This window comes from Leopardus geoffroyi, chromosome A3 (genome assembly GCF_018350155.1).
Source record: "Leopardus geoffroyi isolate Oge1 chromosome A3, O.geoffroyi_Oge1_pat1.0, whole genome shotgun sequence".
In the NCBI taxonomy this organism is placed as follows: domain Eukaryota; kingdom Metazoa; phylum Chordata; class Mammalia; order Carnivora; family Felidae; genus Leopardus; species Leopardus geoffroyi.
In genome coordinates, this window is record NC_059336.1 from 99,601,616 (window position 1) to 99,621,520 (window position 19,905).

A 19,905-nucleotide genomic window follows, 5' to 3' on the forward strand; every position below is an offset into this window, starting at 1 on the left:
TCATCCTAATCCCTGTTACCTGTGAATGTGATTCACCTGACTTGGAAATAGGGTCTTTGCAGATGTAATCAAGCTAAGATGAGGTTTTTAGGGTGGGCCCTAATCCGAATGGTATCCTTACGCGAAGGGGAAATCTGGACACCGACAAAACACGCACAGAGAGAAGATACCGTGGAGGCACACAGTGAGAAAACAGCCATGTGATGACCGACACAGGCAGAGATTGGAGTGATGCATCCATAAGCCAAGAAATGCCAAAATTGCCAGCAACTACTAGAACCTGGATGAGGCGAGGAAGGATTCTCCTCCAGGCCTTTCAGAGAGAGCACGGCCCTGCTGACACCTTGACTTAAGAACTCTAGTCTCCATAACTATTGAAGAATACATTTCTGTTGGTTTAAGCCACCAGTATGTGGTACTTTGTTAGGGTAGCCCTACAAACTAGTAGGGGGCTCCTGCCCTCACCACAGCCCCACTAGGAAGGATCTAGGGCATCTTACAAACAGGAGGAGCCAATCTATGGCTAGTTCAGGTTCTCCACATGAGAGACACAGCTGGGTTGGCTCTCAAAGAATTTGAAGAAGCCTGTCCTACTACCAAAAATGGTGGTCTTCTCTCTTGGTAGAAGGGAATAGCAAGTCTAAGACCATGCTAGGGAGCAGTGAGGGGATCATTGTGGAGCCAGCAGAAGATGGAAAGTGGCTGCAGATCACAGGTACCTAATTCCTGAGACCAAGGAGACAGTAGCCTTTGAAGTGGGTTAAAGAGGAGTCAAAGCAGGAAGACCGAGGCTCAGAAAAGTGTCCCTAGAGAGTCATCCCAGCGTTCCTGACTACAGTTCAATTAAATAAAAAAGGAAAACCATAGCATATGGGAAGGAAGCGCTCACATATGTGTTCTAGGAGACTACTATGATGATGTTTATAGCAAAATAACTTGAAACAGCAAAACCCTGGAAACAGCCCAAATGTCCATCAAGAAGAGAACTAAAAAATTGTGGTAGATGCCACACAACCATGAAAATGAATCATGGCCATACACATTAGTGTGAGTGAATATCACACAATTTTGCTTAACCAGCAAGACACAGAAGAATGTACATAATCCAGTTCCATTATAGAATAATTCGAAAGCAAGACCAAATACTACATTGTTTAGAATACGTATTTGATAAAGAAAAATGGTGACTTCAGATAAGGAATGGGTTTATATGGAGCAATCACAGGGACAGTGGGAATCAGGATGAACAGAGCCTAAGTTAGTTTAAACCAAAGGGAAACAGACTCTCACACAGCAGAAAGGCCAAAGCAGAGGAGCATGGTAAGTTCAGGGCTCTCCTGATCTATGTAACTGCTTTATTTTTGGACACCCTTATAACTAGAAAACTCAAGCCTACCCAGGGCAAATGAAAACCTCTGTTCTAACCTCTCTCTCTGTCTCTTCCATTGATTTGCACCAACTTAGGACACATGCTCACACCTACACCAATGAGAATATCCAGAGGAATTCTGCATGCTGATTGGCTTAAAACCAGATCCTGAGACAATCACTGACAAGACTGGCTCCTGAACCAATCACTCCAAGATGGACACTTGGAGTAAAGGCAAGTAAGGTGGCAAACTTCTGGATTCAGAAATAAAATTCAACCCCAAGGTTGTCCTGGTTTTTCCTGCTAGTTTGAAAAGAATGCCTAGGAATGAAGAAATGGAGCAAGGCAAGAGGAACCGAGGGTGTAAAGATGTGTCAACAGGGATGGGGTATTAGGGCATATTGAGTAGGTAGTGATAAGCCCAACCACTTAGAGTGACATGAGCAAAGGTCACCACCAGCTTCCATCAAATGTCTATTATGCACTGGGTCCTTTACAAAGGTTCTTTACAGAGGAGGAAATGGATTCAGAAAGGTTCAGTATCTTGCCCCACATCAAAAAGAGAAGAAATGAGGGAGCCAGGATTCAAACCCAGATTCATAGCCTCCAAAGTTCATGCTCTTTCCAGTAAGAAGCTGGATAGAACAGCAGGATGGGCAGCAAGACCAGCCTTGACCTCTCCAAGATGTCTAAAGCCTACTTCTTCCAAAGCAAGGCCCAGCTGATTAGGACCCATGCACCTCTAAGAAAGAACAGTACCCTCCTCTAAGTACTCACTTCTCCTGGATGCCCTATCCTGGTTATAACAGTGCCACTCAGGTAAAAAGATTCAGAGACAGCCTCAAAGTCACCCTCTGTGTCTGTTAATCAATACCCTTCACTCAGAGATCACTATATCGGGTCAATTTCCACCTCTGGAGGAAAACATCCACAAAACCATACTCCCATTTCAGACCCTTCAGACTCTTCTGAAATAGCAGAGAGCTAGGCATACGAGAGATGCCAAAATCACCACGCTCCCTCCTCTCCCAAACCCCTACCCAAAGCCACAGCACGTGAAGGGACAGCCCTATACAGGACATGCCTATCCACTCCCTCCCAAGCCATTCCCATGACGCCTGGGTGAACATCCGACTCCATGATATAGCACTGGCTGAACCATCAGGCTTATTTCCAAGGGGTACATCCACCCACAGAATAGACTCAAAAACCATCCACAAGCAGAACGTCTCTAGGCCAAATGCCAAGTGCTTTGTTTTGAGTCTTGGTTAAGATTTCAAGAAGAGTAAGAGACAGCAAGAAAGAAAGAACTATTGGAAATTATTACAATTCTAGTAAAACTCCAATTAGCATAGAGTTTCTGACAGTGTACAGACTTAAAAGGACTTTCTTTTCCCCTCTGGAAACATCTGAATGGATGTCTGCTTTCATATTAGGGCTTGCCTTATACTGTCTTTTTTTTTTAAGTGTCAGTTGACCCCCAAAACATGTCTTATTAGCTGAATACTCCTCTCCAACCCTCCAGTGACACATACTCACCCCATCTGCACTGTCTTCGGAAAAGTAACAAGCTTATTACCAGAGAGTTTGCTCCAGTGTTCAAATGCCACCCTTCCTTCCCACCCGCCCCCTCTTCCCCCCAGATCTACACCCCCCCACGTCTCCCCTTCCACTCTCCCCTTGCGTCCCTACAGTTCTTCTCTCTCCTTTCTTTCCGGGCTGTGGAAAGAATCGATTCAGCTCCCTGCCCAACATTTGCAGCACGCTTCTTTCTCTTTCCTGAGACTTCTTCAGCTGTGGGGAGACCCAGGTCCCAGTTGAGGCATTGTTGCGGGAGCCCATGGGCTGAAGGAGCGAGCGAGGGGGTTCGAGTCCGGCAGATGCCTTTATTGTCAAAGACAAAGGCCCCCCATCGAGCCTCTCCACTTTTCAGCACTTTCATCCCCCTCAGATCAAAGGGCTGCTCTGCATATGAAAGGCACCGCCCATTATGCGGCTCACATTAGCCCCACACCACCCCACCAGCCTCCCAGCTCTGCGAACAAAGGGGCTCGCATCTGTTCAGGCCCAGGCCTCACCTTCTGGGGCGGTGGGTTGTTGTGTCTTTTCTCTTAGCTCACTTTTGAGAGCCATTCAGCTCCTTGAAGTATAGTTGGAGAGCAGTAGGGGAAGTCTTCCTTGTCCTCAGAACATTCCGCCCCGATATTGTTTCGAGCCCCCTTGAGGATTTCTGGTCCTTGCCTCTCTCACCTCACCTGGGTATGGAGGCAGTGGGGACGCCCTCCTCAAGCTCATTTATTTTCTCCCTTCCCAGCCACTCCCTAAAACTTCTCCTTCTTTATCTGAAAGGGGACTATTCCCATGGAATAGTCTAGACTGGTCCCTCAAAGGAAGATGGTGAGAAATCCTGCTCCTTTTCCTGTCAATGTTAATAGATGCTGCCTGACGTAGGAGGTAAAGCCTCCACACACTTCTTTGGACATTGAAGTCTGCTTTCCAGGGGGGGAAAGTGATTCTAAGGACTTGGATGTGAGCTCTTTGTAGCAAAAGGACTCAAGCATCAGGACAAAAGAAACTGAACTTCAGTGACACTCCAGCCTGAAGAAGCATCCTTTTGTAAATGATGCTGGCTCCTGAATACCAGGAGAGAAAATGGAGAGACCTGAAAGAATGCACCAGACCCACCAGGCCCTCCCTCTCTTCTCTGGCGGCCACCCTCTCAACGTCCTCCACGCCTCTCCCCTCCTCCTATCCTTGGTCAGGTCTCCTGACCGCTCTCTCCTTTCCACCCAGTCCACATCCTGCCCTGACGCCAGATGGCTGACTAAGCAACACGGGCCACCTGTTACAACTGAACCGTGTGACCCACCCACCAACCCCCGAATTCACGTGATGAAGCCCTGACCCCCAACGTGCCTGTATTTGGAGACAGGGCCTCTAAGGAGGTAATTAGGGTTCAGTGAGGCCATAAGGGTAGGACCCTGATCTGATAGGGCTGGAGTCCTTATAAGAACAGGAAGAGACACCAGAGCAATTCCCCAACCACACCCCACACACCCACCTCCCCACACACAGAAAAGGCCATGTGAGAACACAGCAAGAAGGAGACCATCTGCAAGCTGAGAAGGGCTTCACCGGAAACCAGCTGGGGCGGCATCTTGATTTGGTACGTTGGCCCTCCACAACTGCGAGAAAATAAATTTCTTCTGTTTAAGTTTCCCTGTGTGCCCAAGCCAATTCCTATACCTCCTTCCCCCAAATCCCACACAATGCTGAGGTCACAATAAGAACAAATACCAACCTCTGGTCTCCAAGGCCTAATGAAAGTTACCACCTCTGCTAAGCACTTCCAGACTATCTCAGCCCCGCCCTAGAAATCTCCATTTTTTTCACTTCTATTGCCCTGAAAGTTAATTTTCCTTTATGTGTTTTAAAGTTCAGACAAAACAGGGGCACCTGGATGGCTCAGTCGGTTAAGCATCCGACTTCGGCTCAGGTCGTGATCTTGCCGGTCAGAGTTTGAGCCACACATCAGACTGTGCTGACAGCTCAGAGCCTGGAGCCTGCTTCGGATTCTGTGTCTCCCTCTCTTCTGCCCCTCCACTACTGGTGCTCTGTCTCTCCAAAATGAATAAATATTAAAAAAAATTTTTTTAAGTTCTGACAAAACAAACAAGCTTCAAGAAGAATCAGATGAAGAACCCAACTAAAAGCATAATAAAGCTAACTGCACCCACTTAACCACACTCAGAACTGTTACTGAGGCTAATTAGGCATAAGTGGTAAGCCCTTCATCTAAATGGCTACAGACCGTATTATTTCTGGAGTCTGGCCTGCTCCTGGACGTTCTCTTATTTTGTATTTTTTCCAGTATCCGTTACCAGCTCCATGTCAGTTTTCCCTTGTAGAGCAAACTCTAGTCCATAGACACCACAGTTCCCAGCCTCACAGTGTCTTCCTCTTGATGGCCCAGGGCCCCGGACCAACACGGCTGAAGCTCTGAGCCAAGAGGCTAACTCTAACACCCCGCAGTAGTGACGGGGGTCGCAGCCCTCTCCAGCCCACACTCAGCTGCCAGATGCGCTGACCTGTGACACTCCTCTTGGTGCTCCCACCTCCTCCTGACAACCCCTCAGTGTACATGGAGGTTTCCCAGCCTCACACTCAAACCCTCTGCGGCCTCGCCTTCCGTCCCACCCCTACACAAATGCGCACGGAGCCCGCCCACCCTGCCACCACCGGGCCAACACAGCCTGCTTTTCCCCAGGTTTGCCTGCACCGTTGGCCCATTTGAAACATCTCCCTTTTGGGGCGCCTGGGTGGCTCAGTTGGTTGAGCATCTGACTTCAGCTCAGGTCATGATCTCGCAGTTTGTGAGTTCGAGCCCCGCGTCAGGCTCTGTGCTGACAACTCAGAGCCTGGAGCCTGCTTCCGAGTCTGTGTCTCCATCTCTCTCTGCCTCTCCCTTGTTCATTCTCTGCCTCTCTCTCTGTCAAAAATAAATAAACTTAGGGGCGCCTGGGTGGTGCAGTCGGTTAAGCGTCCGACTTCAGCCAGGTCACGATCTCGCGGTCCGTGAGTTCGAGCCCCGCGTCGGGCTCTGGGCTGATGGCTCAGAGCCTGGAGCCTGTTTCCGATTCTGTGTCTCCCTCTCTCTCTGCCCCTCCCCCGTTCATGCTCTGTCTCTCTCTGTCCCAAAAATAAATAAACGTTGAAAAAAAAAATTTATAAAAAAAAAATAAATAAACTTAAAGAAAGAAAGAAAGAAACATCTCCCCTTTTCCACTGCCTGTCTGAATCCTTGCCTCCCCTTGAAAAATCCAGCTCAATATCAAAGTTGCCTGGATAACATTTAGCAAATAATCAGTCACATCAATCACATTCCTTGGTGACCATTTCACCACAATGGCCCCAGAGAGGGGAGGAGAAAGGCCAGTCTCCTCTAGCCAAGGCCACGTCCAGAAACCATGCCACCTGCAGTGGGCCCACTTCGGCGGCCAGCAACTGAGGGCCGGGAGGGCACCTTCATTTTTAAGCTCTTCAATCTCTACGGTTCTCCCTAAAGTTTAAGACTGGTCTGGAGAGAAGCTATAAAACCTCACCACAGAATTGGAAACCCCTCCTGAAAGGAAGGGGAGGCCCTCTAGGACACCCCACAGCCTAGAAACACACGCCCACGCGGCCCTCGTGAGGTGTATTTAACCTGCACTTCTCACTCACTCACGGGGGATCTGGGAGAGGCACACTGCCATTACTATGTGACCAGCATCCCTGCCCAGGTGGCAGGAAGGAAGTTACTCTGGGAGGATGAACAAAGCGGGTAAAGTCAGGGTAAAGATGGAAACAAGCCGCAGAGTTAATGCCAAGGCTCACTTGCTTCCGGCAGTGTGGCCTGCTGGAGTGATGAGAAAACAGCAGCCTTCAAGTAGCAGCCAGTGATTAGCAACTGTCACTGGAAGACGCTGAGCTAGACTCATTTAAAAAAGGTAAGCCATGGGCACCTGGGTGGCTCAGCCAGTTAAGTGTCCAACTCTTGGTTTCGGTTCAAGTCATGATCTCATGGTTCGTGAGATCGAGCCCCGCGTCAGGTTCTATGCTAACAGTGCAGAGCCTCCTTGGGATTCTCCCTCTCTCCCTCTCTCTGCCCCTCCCCAACTTGTGCTCTCTCAAATCAATAAATAAATATATATTTTAAAAAAGGTAAATCAAGATCCTTGCTCTCTAGGAGTTTCTGTGCGAGTTCAGGACATGAGATAAACACATGGAAAGCTAAATACCACTGTAAAAATTAAATCACCATAAACCTGGTCATTCAACAGCTGCCACAAGGTAGCAAATGAGCAACTGCCCAGTTACCTCAGGAGAAAAGGAGCTTCTGCAACCTGAGGTAACTTCCAGAGGCGATTCAAGAATACGGACCAGAATGGTGACCAAGAACAGAAACGGAGGTTCTCAAACTTGAGTGTGGATCGGAATCGCCCGAAGGGCTGGTTAGACCACAGATTGCTGAGCCTCAGCCCCAGAGTTTCCAGTTCAGGAATCTGGGATGGGGCCCGAAATGTTGCATTACCGACAAGTTCCTGATGATGCCGATGCTACTGGCCCAGGGCCCCACTCTGAGAGCCACTAGTTTGGCCTGAACATGCTACATGAGTAGTAGGAACAGGTAGCACTGGTGACCTGCCTGCCTCACAGCTAAGTCCTATTTGTACGACACAGTGTGTTCATTTTTTAGGTGGTTACCTACCAAGAGCCAGGACATCTAACAGAAAACAAACTGATGGTTGCCAGAGGAAAGGTGTGAGGGGAAGATGTACAAAATAGGTGAAGGGGAATGGGAGATACAGGCTTCCGATTATGGAATGAATAAGTCATTGGGGATGAAGGGCACAGCATAAGGAATATAGTCAATGATACTCTAATACTTCAAGGGATACTGCGGACTCGTTTCTGCCCCATGCCCCCTACCTACTCCCTTCCAGGCGAGCCTCTGCTTTTGGCAGGTATGTTGGGTGGGCAAGGTTGCTTATCACTGAAGAGAATACCCTCGTGGGGTACTGCTGACTGACTTCTCAGGGAAGGGACAGCTCTGGGGACACTCTGTGCTGTCTGGGACTTCAGTGGGGCCCCCAACATACCAGGGTACATGCAGAGGACGCAGGGATGGGGTAATGAGACTGCTCAGCTCTCTCGTGTGGTCATCCACGTTTTATGATTCCACAGCCTTTGCTGAGGCTGCCACCAAAGCCCCACTCGGTCCCTTTCAAGGCCTGACTGACCATGAATAGAAAGGAAGGGCCTCATGGAAGAGTGTGGGGAGGAAGGACAGCACAAAACGTGGCAGGAGGGATATAGGAAAAGCAGAGAAGTGCCATAGTGTCCAAGGTGTGGCATTACACGATGCCACCAACGTCCACCTCCAGAGTCCAGGGCAGCCTCGCTCCATCACTGGGTCACAGAGTACCTCATCATACTGAGACTTCGACTGGCTCCTTGGATCGTCCCGGGGAAGAGTTCATCCAGTTCCACCCAGCTCCTTCCCCTCCTCCTTCCCCCATCTCCTCCAAGCAGGGTAGACTGCCTGACCCAGCCCTGTTGGGAGGTGGACTCTGGAGGAGGGACAGGGCTCACACTCTCTGAGTGGCATGCTGGGGGTCATTCCTAGAGTCTAGGGGTGTCCTGGAGCTGATCCACCACGGAAGAACTTGCTGCTTGGGTGTCAAAGGGGTTCCCTGCTCCCAGGCAGGAGGCAGGGACCGGGGGCCAAAATAAAGCTGCAGCATCCCTTGAAGTGCTTCTCTTAGGACTCCAAAGGCAGCAGAGCAGGGTCAGAGCCGGCTGAGGCCAGAACCCCAGGAGCACATGCGGTATCCATGCAAATGTACAAAAATACCTAATTTTTCTAAAGTTCACTTTGGACTTTAGAGAAGCAGCCCAGAGCCGGGAGATGGCAGGATCACCACCAGCTTTGTCTCTGGGTCCCTAAAATAAGAAACTGAGTGCCCAACCCACACTGAGTATGCTGAGTGCTGAAAGAAGTGTGTGCCAAATAAAGACTAGCCATAAAAAAAAAAAAAAAAAAAAGACTCAAATCCTGAGCAGGCCTGCTCCCAGGTGGAAACTGCGTCTGGAAGTTCGTGAAAATCACAGCCAGCCATAAGGTACACAGTTGATTCAATTTCCTATTCCTGGTCCAGAAATAAGGAAGTAAAGGGAGACTTTACTAAATGGCCAGTAAATGGCCAAGGTGAAGAAATGCCATGGATGATCCCCGCCCGGGAGAGCTAATGGCCCAGCCTGGACTTCAAATGTTTGAAGACCATGCCCGTCACAATGGCTATGCTGATGCCCTGTGTGCAAGCAGGCACAAGGGTGACTCAGGGACTAGATGTCACAGGCTCCTAGGGCATTTACAGCAACTACAGCACTTCGCCCAGCTATGCATAAGAACATGAAAATATTACAGAACAGAATTGGGAAAAGAATGTTAAAAAGCAAAAGACTGATTTATCTCACAAGCACAAAAGACTGGACATAACGTGAATTTAACATGCTGGTCTTGACACAGAAAGGCTGTATTTAATTTTTAAAGTAATTAGCATACACTCATGTTGTATCCCATTTTGGCCACGGTATCTACAAGTTCACTGCCTTGCATTGGCCTCACTGACATGTTCAGCAGTAGCCCACCTATTATCCTATAACCACTCATGAGCCCCTCCAACATGCCAGTCCAAGCACATTCCATTTCGATTATGGAAAATGCAGGAAAGTCACCCATCATTATCATGATCAGTTTCAAAGATAAGACCATCTGCTTTTATTGCGGTTTATGACTAGGCAGCAGGAACTCCCTCAGCAAATCAGACCTGTGAATCTGGCAGGTGTTAGCACTCAGCGGAACTGAGTTAGAAAACCAGAGTCTACAGCCATACCACCCTGAAGACGCCCGATCTTGGGGCGCCTGGGTGGCGCAGTCGGTTAAGCATCTGACTTCAGCCAGGTCATGATCTCGCGGTCCGTGAGTTCGAGCCCCGCGTCGGGCTCTGGGCTGATGGCTCAGAGCCTGGAGCCTGTTTCCAATTCTGTGTCTCCCTCTCTCTTTGCCCTTCCCCCGTTCATGCTGTGTCTCTCTCTGTCCCAAAAATAAATAAACGTTGAAAAAAAAAAAATTTTTTAAAAAGTCGCCCGATCTCATCTGATCTCAGAAGCTAAGCGGGGTTGAGCTTGGTTAGTACTTAGGGGGAGAAAACAGGAAACTGGGGAGCCCAGGCCAGCCCTGCCTAGTCTCTACAAGACCCCTGGCCCTACACCAGGTTTATTCCAACAGGAAAGTGACCCCAGCGGGGCCTCTGCTTGCTGATGCACCATGGCACTCTTGCTGTGGCCTCTGGGCACAGAGACCTGTGGAGAGGCCTACAAAGTACAAAACAAGGTATCCCCAGGCTTTCCTAGGAATGGGCTATCCTAGCCCTGGCGGGTCCACACCCTCCTAAGGAATGTTGACCCTACATCCTCAGGAGGCTTTCTCAGACCAGCAAGCGCCTCCCCAGCTCATACCTCTCCTACATCCACCTGGCCCTTAATAGCCTGAGATGGAGACACATGGATGGCATCTTTCTAGAAATCTGCCCTGCCAGGGGCTGCCTCCATCACTGTGCCCTGTCTGGGACAGAGCCCCATCCTAGAGCCATGGTTTCTTCTATTAGGTAACTGATCCATCTATTTTTTTTTTTTTTTTTTTTTGAGAGAGAGAGAGAGAGAGAGAGAGAGAGAGAGAATCTTAAGCAGGCTCTACACCCAGCACAGAGCCCAATTGGGGGCTTGATCTTACAACTGTGAGATCATGACCTGGGCTGAAATCAAGAGTCAGATGATTAACCAACTGAGCCATCCAGGCACCCTGTAACTGATCCACCTAAAGAGAACTTGCTCCAAAGAAGAAAAATCCCCATCTTCCCAACACCCCAAAACTGTGACTCAAGAAATGCACTTTTTCATAACACTCGAAAAACCACTGGGCCCAAACCATTGTTTAAGGTTTCACTTTTTTTTGGGGGGGGGCAGGGGGGGAAGAAAGGCTTTTTAGCAAAGCGAGTTGTTGGGGTCCTAGGGGTACAGGGCAAAAACCAGCAGTGACACCTACTACTGAAAGGGACAGCAGAAGTGACAGGTGAAAAGGCAAATATGAAATATGTTAGTGCCATCTATTGGCAAGAGTAAACAGTAACAGAAATGATTCTGTACAACAGCAATTCAGATCATTAGAATGCTTACGCATCATCTGAAGAGCACTCTGGGGTTTACAACAGACTTTCACATCCAACTAACTTCAGTATGTTGGGATACGAAAAGCTCAAAGATGCAGGCTTTACATGTGGAAGCAGAGGGCAAACCCGGACCTACAGGCTTGGCTCATATTAACTCTTGGATTCCGTGACTCAGACCCCAAACACAGATGTGGCCAGGTCCCAAGGGACAGACTCCAATGCTGAGAAGACTGGGGCTGTCCCGAATTCCCACCCCAGTCCACAGTGACATCCAGTCCATCACTGGGAAGTGGGCAGAAGAATCCTGTGGTCAGACAGATTTGTTCTGGTCAGTCCCTCAAAGGAAGCAGACAGACAGCACCCTATGCCTACAGCTTGTGCACAGATGCCTGGTGGTGTGTGGCTGTGGAAATAGGATTTAGAAAGATCATTTCTCTAGGGAATTCTTTAAGTCTCTAATGTGAACCCACCTCTGCAACTAGGAAGGAAGGGAGAGGACTCACAGGTGAGCCCTGCATCACTAAGCCTCTGGCTGCAAGTTCAATTGCTTTCTGCACATAAGGAATGGCAGTGCAGCTGCTAACACCAAGCAGACACAAACTCTGGGTGAACGAGAACAGGCATCGTAACCTGACTCCATACTGAAACGGGAAGCAGGCATCTGCCCTGAGATGGCAAGAGCAAATCCACGGACAGGAAGGAAGCATCCTTTCCCTTATGCCAAATCCAGATCGCTGAAGGGAACAATTAGCTCTCAGGTAGTAAGGGAGAGGTGAAGGGGGAGAAGTAGGAAAAGTAAAAGGATCTAGAACAGAGAGAGGACTTCGGTCATTTTCCACACAGAAGCTTACTAAGCATCTACTAAGGGCAGGCTATGGTGCTAAGTCCTAGGAAAACAGTGATGAATCCTGCCTCGAGAAGCTGATCGCCTGTATCATAAAGACCTCAAGTTCTGGGAAGCAACAACCAGATTACATCTTACTCTTTTTACATGGCACCATGCTCAGCAGGAAATCAATGGATGTGTTGACTAAATGAATATAGGAACGGGTGGCTTAAGAGAATAACTCCTAGTAAACTCACACCCTGGTGTTTGAAGTTTAGGGCCAGCTGGGCAGGGATAAGTCTATAGATAGAGGAACAAAGAAAGCCATAAGATCAAGACATCACTGAAGGTTGCTAAGAGAACAGATCTTAAAAGTCCTTATCACAAGAAAAAAAGGTTAGTAACTATGTACGATGACAGATGTTAATTAGACTTATTGTGATCGTTTCACAGTGCTTACAAACATTGAATCATTATGTCATACATCTGAAACTAATGTTACATGTCAATTACATCTCAATTTTTTTTTTTTAATTTTTTTTCAACGTTTATTTATTTTTGGGACAGAGAGAGACAGAGCATGAACGGGGGAGGGGCAGAGAGAGAGGGAGACACAGAATCGGAAACAGGCTCCAGGCTCTGAGCCATCAGCCCAGAGCCTGATGCGGGGCTCGAACTCCCGGACCGTGAGATCGTGACCTGGCTGAAGTCGGACGCTTAACCGACTGCGCCACCCAGGCGCCCCTACATCTCAATTTTTTAAAAAATCAGACAAAAAAAAGATCTTAATAAAACTCAAAAACTGCTTCCACTAATAACAAGTGCTTCTGATAAAATTCTAGTAAAACAGAAATCCAAGGATATTTCATTCACATCAGAAAGACTAATCAACTACCAGCATCATATTTAATGGTGAAATAGTAAAGCCATTCTCCTTCAAGTTAGAGAAAGAAAGAATGCCCTTTTTTATTACTACTACCTAATGCTGTCCTAGGTATCCTAACCAACACATCAAGGCAAGAAAAAGAAACGAGACCAACTACAGAAAGGTGGAGACAAAATAATTATTTATCAATTCTATTTCTGGTCACTATGAAAGCAAGAGGATCAACTACCATTGTTAGAATACACGATTTCAACTCAGTAGTTAAACTGATATAAAACTTAGTAACCAGATAGAAAATATATTGCAAAGAGAGTCTTTACACCAGCAAAATTTTTATTAAACATAATGCATAAACTTACGACTTGAGCAAAATCTAAATCAAGAACTCTAAAAAATAAGAAAAGATTAAAATATAATCAGATAAATGGAAAGGATAGCATGTCCATGGATTAGTTGACTTAACATGAGGAAAAATGTCAGTTCTTCCCATATTGATCTGGAAGTTAAAAAATCATAATCGAAATGATTTTAAAAATAATTAAAGAAAGTGACATCATTATCAAATATTTAAATCCAGTCACTAAGAATGTGATATTGATACAGAAACAAGCAAACAGATCCATGGAACAAAATAGAAAGTGCAGAAACAGAAGGTACGTGCATATGTGCGTGGATACGTGTGTACGTATGTGTCTGCATTGATACGCTAAAAACACAGAGCATCACAAGTCAATAGAAAAAAGCTGACCCCAGGCCAGTTACACTAGAAGGGGCAGCCATAGGCATTTAGAAGCTCCCCAGTGTCGAGTCCTGACTAGGTACGCAGGCAAAGGAAAAGCCATGGGACCCATCATAGGCAGCATGGCCTCCAAGTGGATCAGCCTCAGACACACTCATCCAGAATCAGTCTGGATCAACGCTGTCCAACAGAAAGATAGTGTGAACCACATATCTAATTTTAAATTTTCCAGCAGCTGCATTAAAAAAGAAATACTTTACATCCAAAGTAGTATCATCTCAGCCTGTAATCAATAGAAAAAGTTATTCATTCTTTAGCCATACTTAGTCTTCAGAATCTGTTACATATCTTCCACTCAACTGACATCTCAATTTGGACACTAAATTTTCATCAAAAACACTTGATCTGTAGTTCATTTTCATAAAATTTATAGTCGAGAAAGGAGATCCACATGCCCAAGTTGTTCCAAACACAATTATTAGAACAATAATTGAATCAATTATCAGTTTTTAAACTTTAATTCACTTCCTCAGTCACAGACATTTCAAGTGCTCAAAAGTGAGCCTCAGGTGGCCAGTTGTTAATGAGTTAGACAATGGAAGTCCAGAATCCTCCACTGCGACTCCAAACCCCAGAGTCTCACACTGACCACCACACCTGTTGGAGACTCAAAGTCACCATGACCTTCCACATTTCCGGAATCAAACCCAAATTCCTCCATCTGTTAGCTATGTAATCATGGGCAAGTCTCTTAATCCCACTAAGCTTCAGTTTTCTCATCTATAAAACAAGGATGACACAACCCATCCTGTAAAGTTCTGAAGATTAAATGCAATATTACCAATGAGTCCTGGCTCACAGAAGGCATTGCATGTTGGTTCTCTCCCTCTATATCTGTATAGTATTTATGATTTTCCAATTTACTGTTTTATTTGCTTCTGATAACGGGATGGGAGGGCAAATATTATTATCCCCATTTAAAGATGAGAAAACAAAGTTCAGAGAAGTTAAGGGGACAGCATAAAGTCACATGCTGGTGATGGTGCAGGAATTCTCACCCCAGCACATCTGGCTCTGGGTTCACTGCTTCTCCCACAGAACAGCGCTCCAGCCTCAGCCATGCCTCAATCTCCAGCTGCCTCTACCCTACAATCCAAGAGGAGGGTGGGAGCTCTGAAGCCGAGGCCCACAGGGCTCCTCCCAGGCCTCAAGGAAGACCCGCTCTCCTCTGCGTCTTCCTGGCAGCTGGTTGGAGAGGTAGCTCAGGAGCCTGCGGGCCTGGCCATCTCCCCCTCTCACCTTGTAGTCAGGCACCAACGTCCTTCTTCAGAGCTACAGAGAACAAGGAGGAAGGAACCAACCACTCCTCAAATGGGGCAGAAGAAATGGAACAAGGGAATGAGTTAGGCTCGTCTTCTACAAATTGAATGCAGATGATCTTACTGTTCTCTGGACTTACTGAGAAGGGAGACTCCAGCAGGCTCCACCCCAAAGCATCCGCTGGAAATCTTCAATTCCACACAGAAGCGAGAATGAACAATGGACAACTAACTACACACAGCAACCAACATGGTGAATCACAAGGGTATTGCTAAGCGAAAGAAGCCAAGCCCTCTAAAGGAAGCATACTGCGTAATTCCATTTATGTGAAATTCTGAAACAGTCAAACTAATTTTTGCTCAAGGACTTTCAGAACAATGGTTCTGGGACTGGTTGGGGGGGGTGTGGGGGAGGAGTAGACATCAGGGTCAAGGGGCTTCGGGGGAGTCAGTGCTGCTCTTTCCCGCCCTGGCCCTGAGTGCTGGGCACATGACTATGTTTGTGAAAATTCAGCATGTGCACTTTTCTGTATAGTTATGCTGCAGGAAAAACTTGATACTAACTTTCTGGGGTGATGGAAATGTTCAATAAATCGATCTGAGTAGTGGATATAGGTATATGTCAAGTGTCATTGATCTGTTCACTAAGGTTGTATTTTACTGTTTATAAATGAAACACAGGAAGTTAACACACCCCCCAACCAAAAAAAAAAAAAAAAAGTTTTAGGAATGTCATAATTTTTCCTCCTAAATTTAAACAACTTTAACCTCACTAGCTTAACCTTAAGTTCTTATAAAAAAAATTAGTTTATAAATACTAAATACCTACCTGAACGTTAAGAAGGTGTTATGAAATCAAAATGACTCTAGTATATAACTACAGGCCCTAAAATGTCTCTTAAATGTATTATCTTAAGAGATGGTGCTACACACCTTCTCTCAAAGATACCTTTGAGGGTATCTTGAGATATATTATCTGCCAAGCAGATATATATTTACCGCCAAGCCTTTTTCCCTCCCAGTTTGAAGTTTGAAAGAGGGCTTAAGCCCAAGCAAAAATGGTCATAGATTCCAAACTTGTATGGTCAAAATCAATAAGACTTTAGATCAAAGCACTATCCTTTTACAAAACATTGTATTAAGTTCAGACATTGGGCGCCTGGATGGCTTGGTTGGTTAAGCATCCGACTTTTGATATCGGCTCAGGTCATGATCTCATGGTTGGTGAGGTTGACCCCTTGTCTGGCTCTCCACTGACATCATGGAACCTGCTTGGGATTCTCTCTCTCTTTCTTTATCTCTCTGTCTCTCTCTCTCTCCCTCGCAGTTCTTTGCCCCTCCTCTGCTCACACTCTCCCTCTCTCAAAATGAATAATAGGGCTCCTGGGTGGCTCAGTCAGTTAAGCATCCGACTTCGGCTCAGGTCATGAGTTCCAGCCCCACATCAGGCTCTGTGCTGACAGCTCGGAGCCTGGAGCCTGCTTCAGATTCTGTGTCTCCTCTCTCTGCCTCTCCCCCACTTGTGCTCTGTCTCTATCAAAAATAAATAAATGTAAAAAATAAAATAAAATAAATAAATAAACTTTTTAAAAGTTGTTTATTTATTTTGAGGGGAAAGAAAGCATGAGAAGGGGAGTGGCAGAGAGAGAGGAGAAAGCGAGAATCCCAAGCAGGCTTCACACTCTCAGCATGGAGCCCAATGTGGGGCTCGAACTCACCAACCGGGAGATCATGACCTGAGCTGAATTCTGATGCTTAACCAACGGAGCCACCCAGGCACCCCCAAAATAAATAAATAAACTTTTAAAATAATAATAAATGCAATCATTGAAAAAGTTAGAGTATCAGCTTCTTAGGTTTCCAAAATAATGTGAGAAAACTCCCCCAGGAGATAGATGCAGACAATTACTGGTCCCTTATCTTGTCTATAAATCTCAGTGTGCCAAACAAATACTATAGTTTAGTACCTGAGTATTTTTTAATATATACTCTTAGCAAGGTAAGTTAAATTCCCTACAAATTTTATTATCAATTCAGGAACACTATTTTTAGGCTGTTGAATGTCCTTAAGTTCTTTAAGTAACAACCCAAGTTCAGCATTTCAAGATCTGCTAAGACCTAGATCTGCTAAGTCCTTTTATTCTGAGGACCAACATCCCAAGGCCAACCACTGAGAATATCTGCAAAACAAGAATATTTATTTCAATATGGTCAATAATATTGTAACAACTTTGTATGGTCACATGGTAACCATACTTATTGGGGTGAACATTTAGTAATATATATAATTGTCGAATCACTATGTTGTATACCTGAAACTAATGTAATACCATATGTCAACTATACTTCAATTAAAAATTTTTTAAAGTAAAAAATACTTATTTCATATTGCAAAATTCTCATTTGTCCCCAGAAGTATCTAATCGGCTATAAAACATCAACAACAAATTTCACCAAAACGATTAAACAATGGCACTTTAATAAAGTGCTACTTGTCTTATGAGAAATGAAGAACTTCTTGAATATGAACCTAAATTCCAATGTCCTGAGGGAGGGGCTATAAACGACAGAAAACAGGAATATAACTCTGCCTTACAAAAGGAATACCCTGGGGGGAGGGACAGCAATGATCTCAAAGGGACCAATGTGACCTAAAACAGCCACGCCCAGTATTATTTTCAAACCAGGCCATACCCTGTGATAGTCAGTCTGACATTCACATTGTCCACATACTCTCAATGCGGCTTCTTTTTAAAAAATAAATAAATAAGGATGGATTTTTTATGGGCACTTGGGTGGCTCGAGCCCCGCATCAGACTCTGCACTGACAGTACAGAGCTTGCTTGGGATTCTCTCTCTCTCTCTCTCTCTCTCTCTCTGTCCCTTTCTCTCTTCTCTCTCTCTCTCTCTCTCTCTCTCTCTCACACACACACACACACACACAAAAAATAAACTTTAAAAAAATAGATTTTTTTTTAAGTTTATTTATTTTGAGAGGGGGGAGGGGCAGAGAGAGAGGGAGAGAGACAATCCCAAGTAGGCTCCACACTGTCAGTGCAGAGCCCCATACAGGACACGAACTCACAGATCACAAGACCATAGCCTGAGCTGGAATTAAGAGTCGGGTGCTTACCCGACTGAGCCACCCAGGTGCCCCTCAAAGCAGCTTCTTTTCTTTTTTTTTTTAATAATTTATTGTCAAATTGGCTAGCATACAGTGTATACGGTGTGCTCTTGGTTTTGGGGGTAGATTCCCGTGATTCATTGCTTACATACAACACCCAGGGCTCATCCCAACATGGGCCCTCCTCAATGCCCATCAAAGCAGTTTCTTAATGAATGACCTGAATTAAAACAAGTGACAAAGGGGGGCGCCTGGGTGGCGCAGTCGGTTAAGCGTCCGACTTCAGCCAGGTCACGATCTCGCGGTCCGTGAGTTTGAGCCCCGCGTCGGGCTCTGGGCTGATGGCTCAGAGCCTGGAGCCTGTTTCCGATTCTGTGTCTCCCTCTCTCTCTGCCCCTCCCCCATTCATGCTCTGTCTCTCTCTGTCCCCAAAAATAAATAAACGTTGAAAAAATAAAAATAAAAAAAAAAAAAAAAAAACAAGTGACAAAGGTATGTCAATACTTTTTGGGATGACAAGAAAAAAAACCCTCTTCTCTCTCAGTAACACACACACAAACGATATAACTGACTCTATGGCTTATTTTTTAATCCTCTGAATAACATTCTTGAGCAAAGACAAGTTTCAGATCAACTGTCCTTCTGAACCATCTCCTATATTATAAGTCAGTGAACTCACACACAATCAAATGCCAAGTCCTTCTTGCAAAGAGAGTCTTACCTGTGAAAAGTTCAGCCCATTCAGTGGATGGCACTGCTCTTCCACCTTTTCCACGGCCCCAGTCTGTTTCCTCAGCCGCTCAGCCTCCTGGGCAAGGTACAGGTCTAAGACAGGCACCCCACGGGACTTAATGTCCACTTCGGTCAGGGAGTTGACCATGAGCATCACCCAGACGGGCCTCTTCCGCTCCCAGTTCCCCGCGATGGCGTTGAAGAGGTAGTCCGCATAGAGCCCCTTGCCACGCTGGTCTGGGGTCATCCACGAGGGCATCATGAGCTTGACGTACTCTAGGTGGCGCTTGAGGCGGCAGTAGATGTCCCTGGGGAGCACGTCCTGGAGGTTCTCGCCCTGCGGCAGCATCTGACAGCTGGTGAGGGCCGAGATAGTGTAGGGGTCCGTGAGGTCCAGCTCAAAGTACACAATGCTGCTCTGCTGAAAAGCCTCCTTGGAGTTGTCCGGGATAAAGTCCCAAACCCGGGTGTATGGAACGTGGATCGTGCCAAAGAAGTAAGATGGCGGATCTCGCTTTATGGTCCACAGGAAGGAATTCAATTCACTCTGCTGAAGAGAAAAGAAAGGCCATTAAGTCATGATATGTAGAGTCAGAAAGCTGAGAGGAGAAAACGAACGGGAGAGACAAGTCACACTGCGAGAGGAAAATGATCAAAGTATGATTTAGACTTTGGAGTCCAGGTAGATTCACCTGCCAGCAGCAGGAGTCCTCGATGCAGCCTTTTCCCTTTGTCCCCCCAAAGTGTTGATTAAAGTCGAAAAAGCAATAGCAGTCTTTACGTTTGCCCTAGCAATGAACGGGGCAGGAGATAAGGCGGGGACTCTCAAGGGATTCTGAGGACACAGCTGGTACCGATGAGGGGACACCTGAGGAGACACTGTTGCCTCCCGGGCAGGCAGACTGATTGTGCCTGCTTCTTCAGATCTCAAATCCAACATTCCCAAAAGCAGTGGCTCTCCACGGCTGCCCATTCTCTCCCAGTGGTTTTCCAGGCTGAGCAGTGGTACACATCCACCCGAGGCCAAGCCATCGCGCCCTTTGCCCCTGAGTAGCTCAGTTTCAACAGCAGGCATTTAGGAAGTGTCTGTTTAGTAACAGACCCTGGACAAAGAAGGGCACAGGGCAGCTCTCGAGGACT

General features: G+C 46.4%; 1 protein-coding gene across 11 annotated transcripts in view; it reads right to left on the reverse strand.

Moving 5' to 3' along the window:
- Positions 1–19,905, reverse strand: part of TRABD2A (TraB domain containing 2A) — an 82,319-nt gene that overhangs the window by 26,114 nt on the left and 36,300 nt on the right. For 10 of the 11 annotated variants that reach the window (XM_045446663.1, XM_045446662.1, XM_045446661.1 and 7 more), the window contains one exon: positions 18,755–19,315. In XM_045446663.1, the coding sequence (XP_045302619.1) occupies positions 18,755–19,315 (561 nt within the window). The remainder of the gene's footprint in view (positions 1–18,754; positions 19,316–19,905) is intronic. The other variant, XM_045446659.1, reaches the window with a different exon arrangement.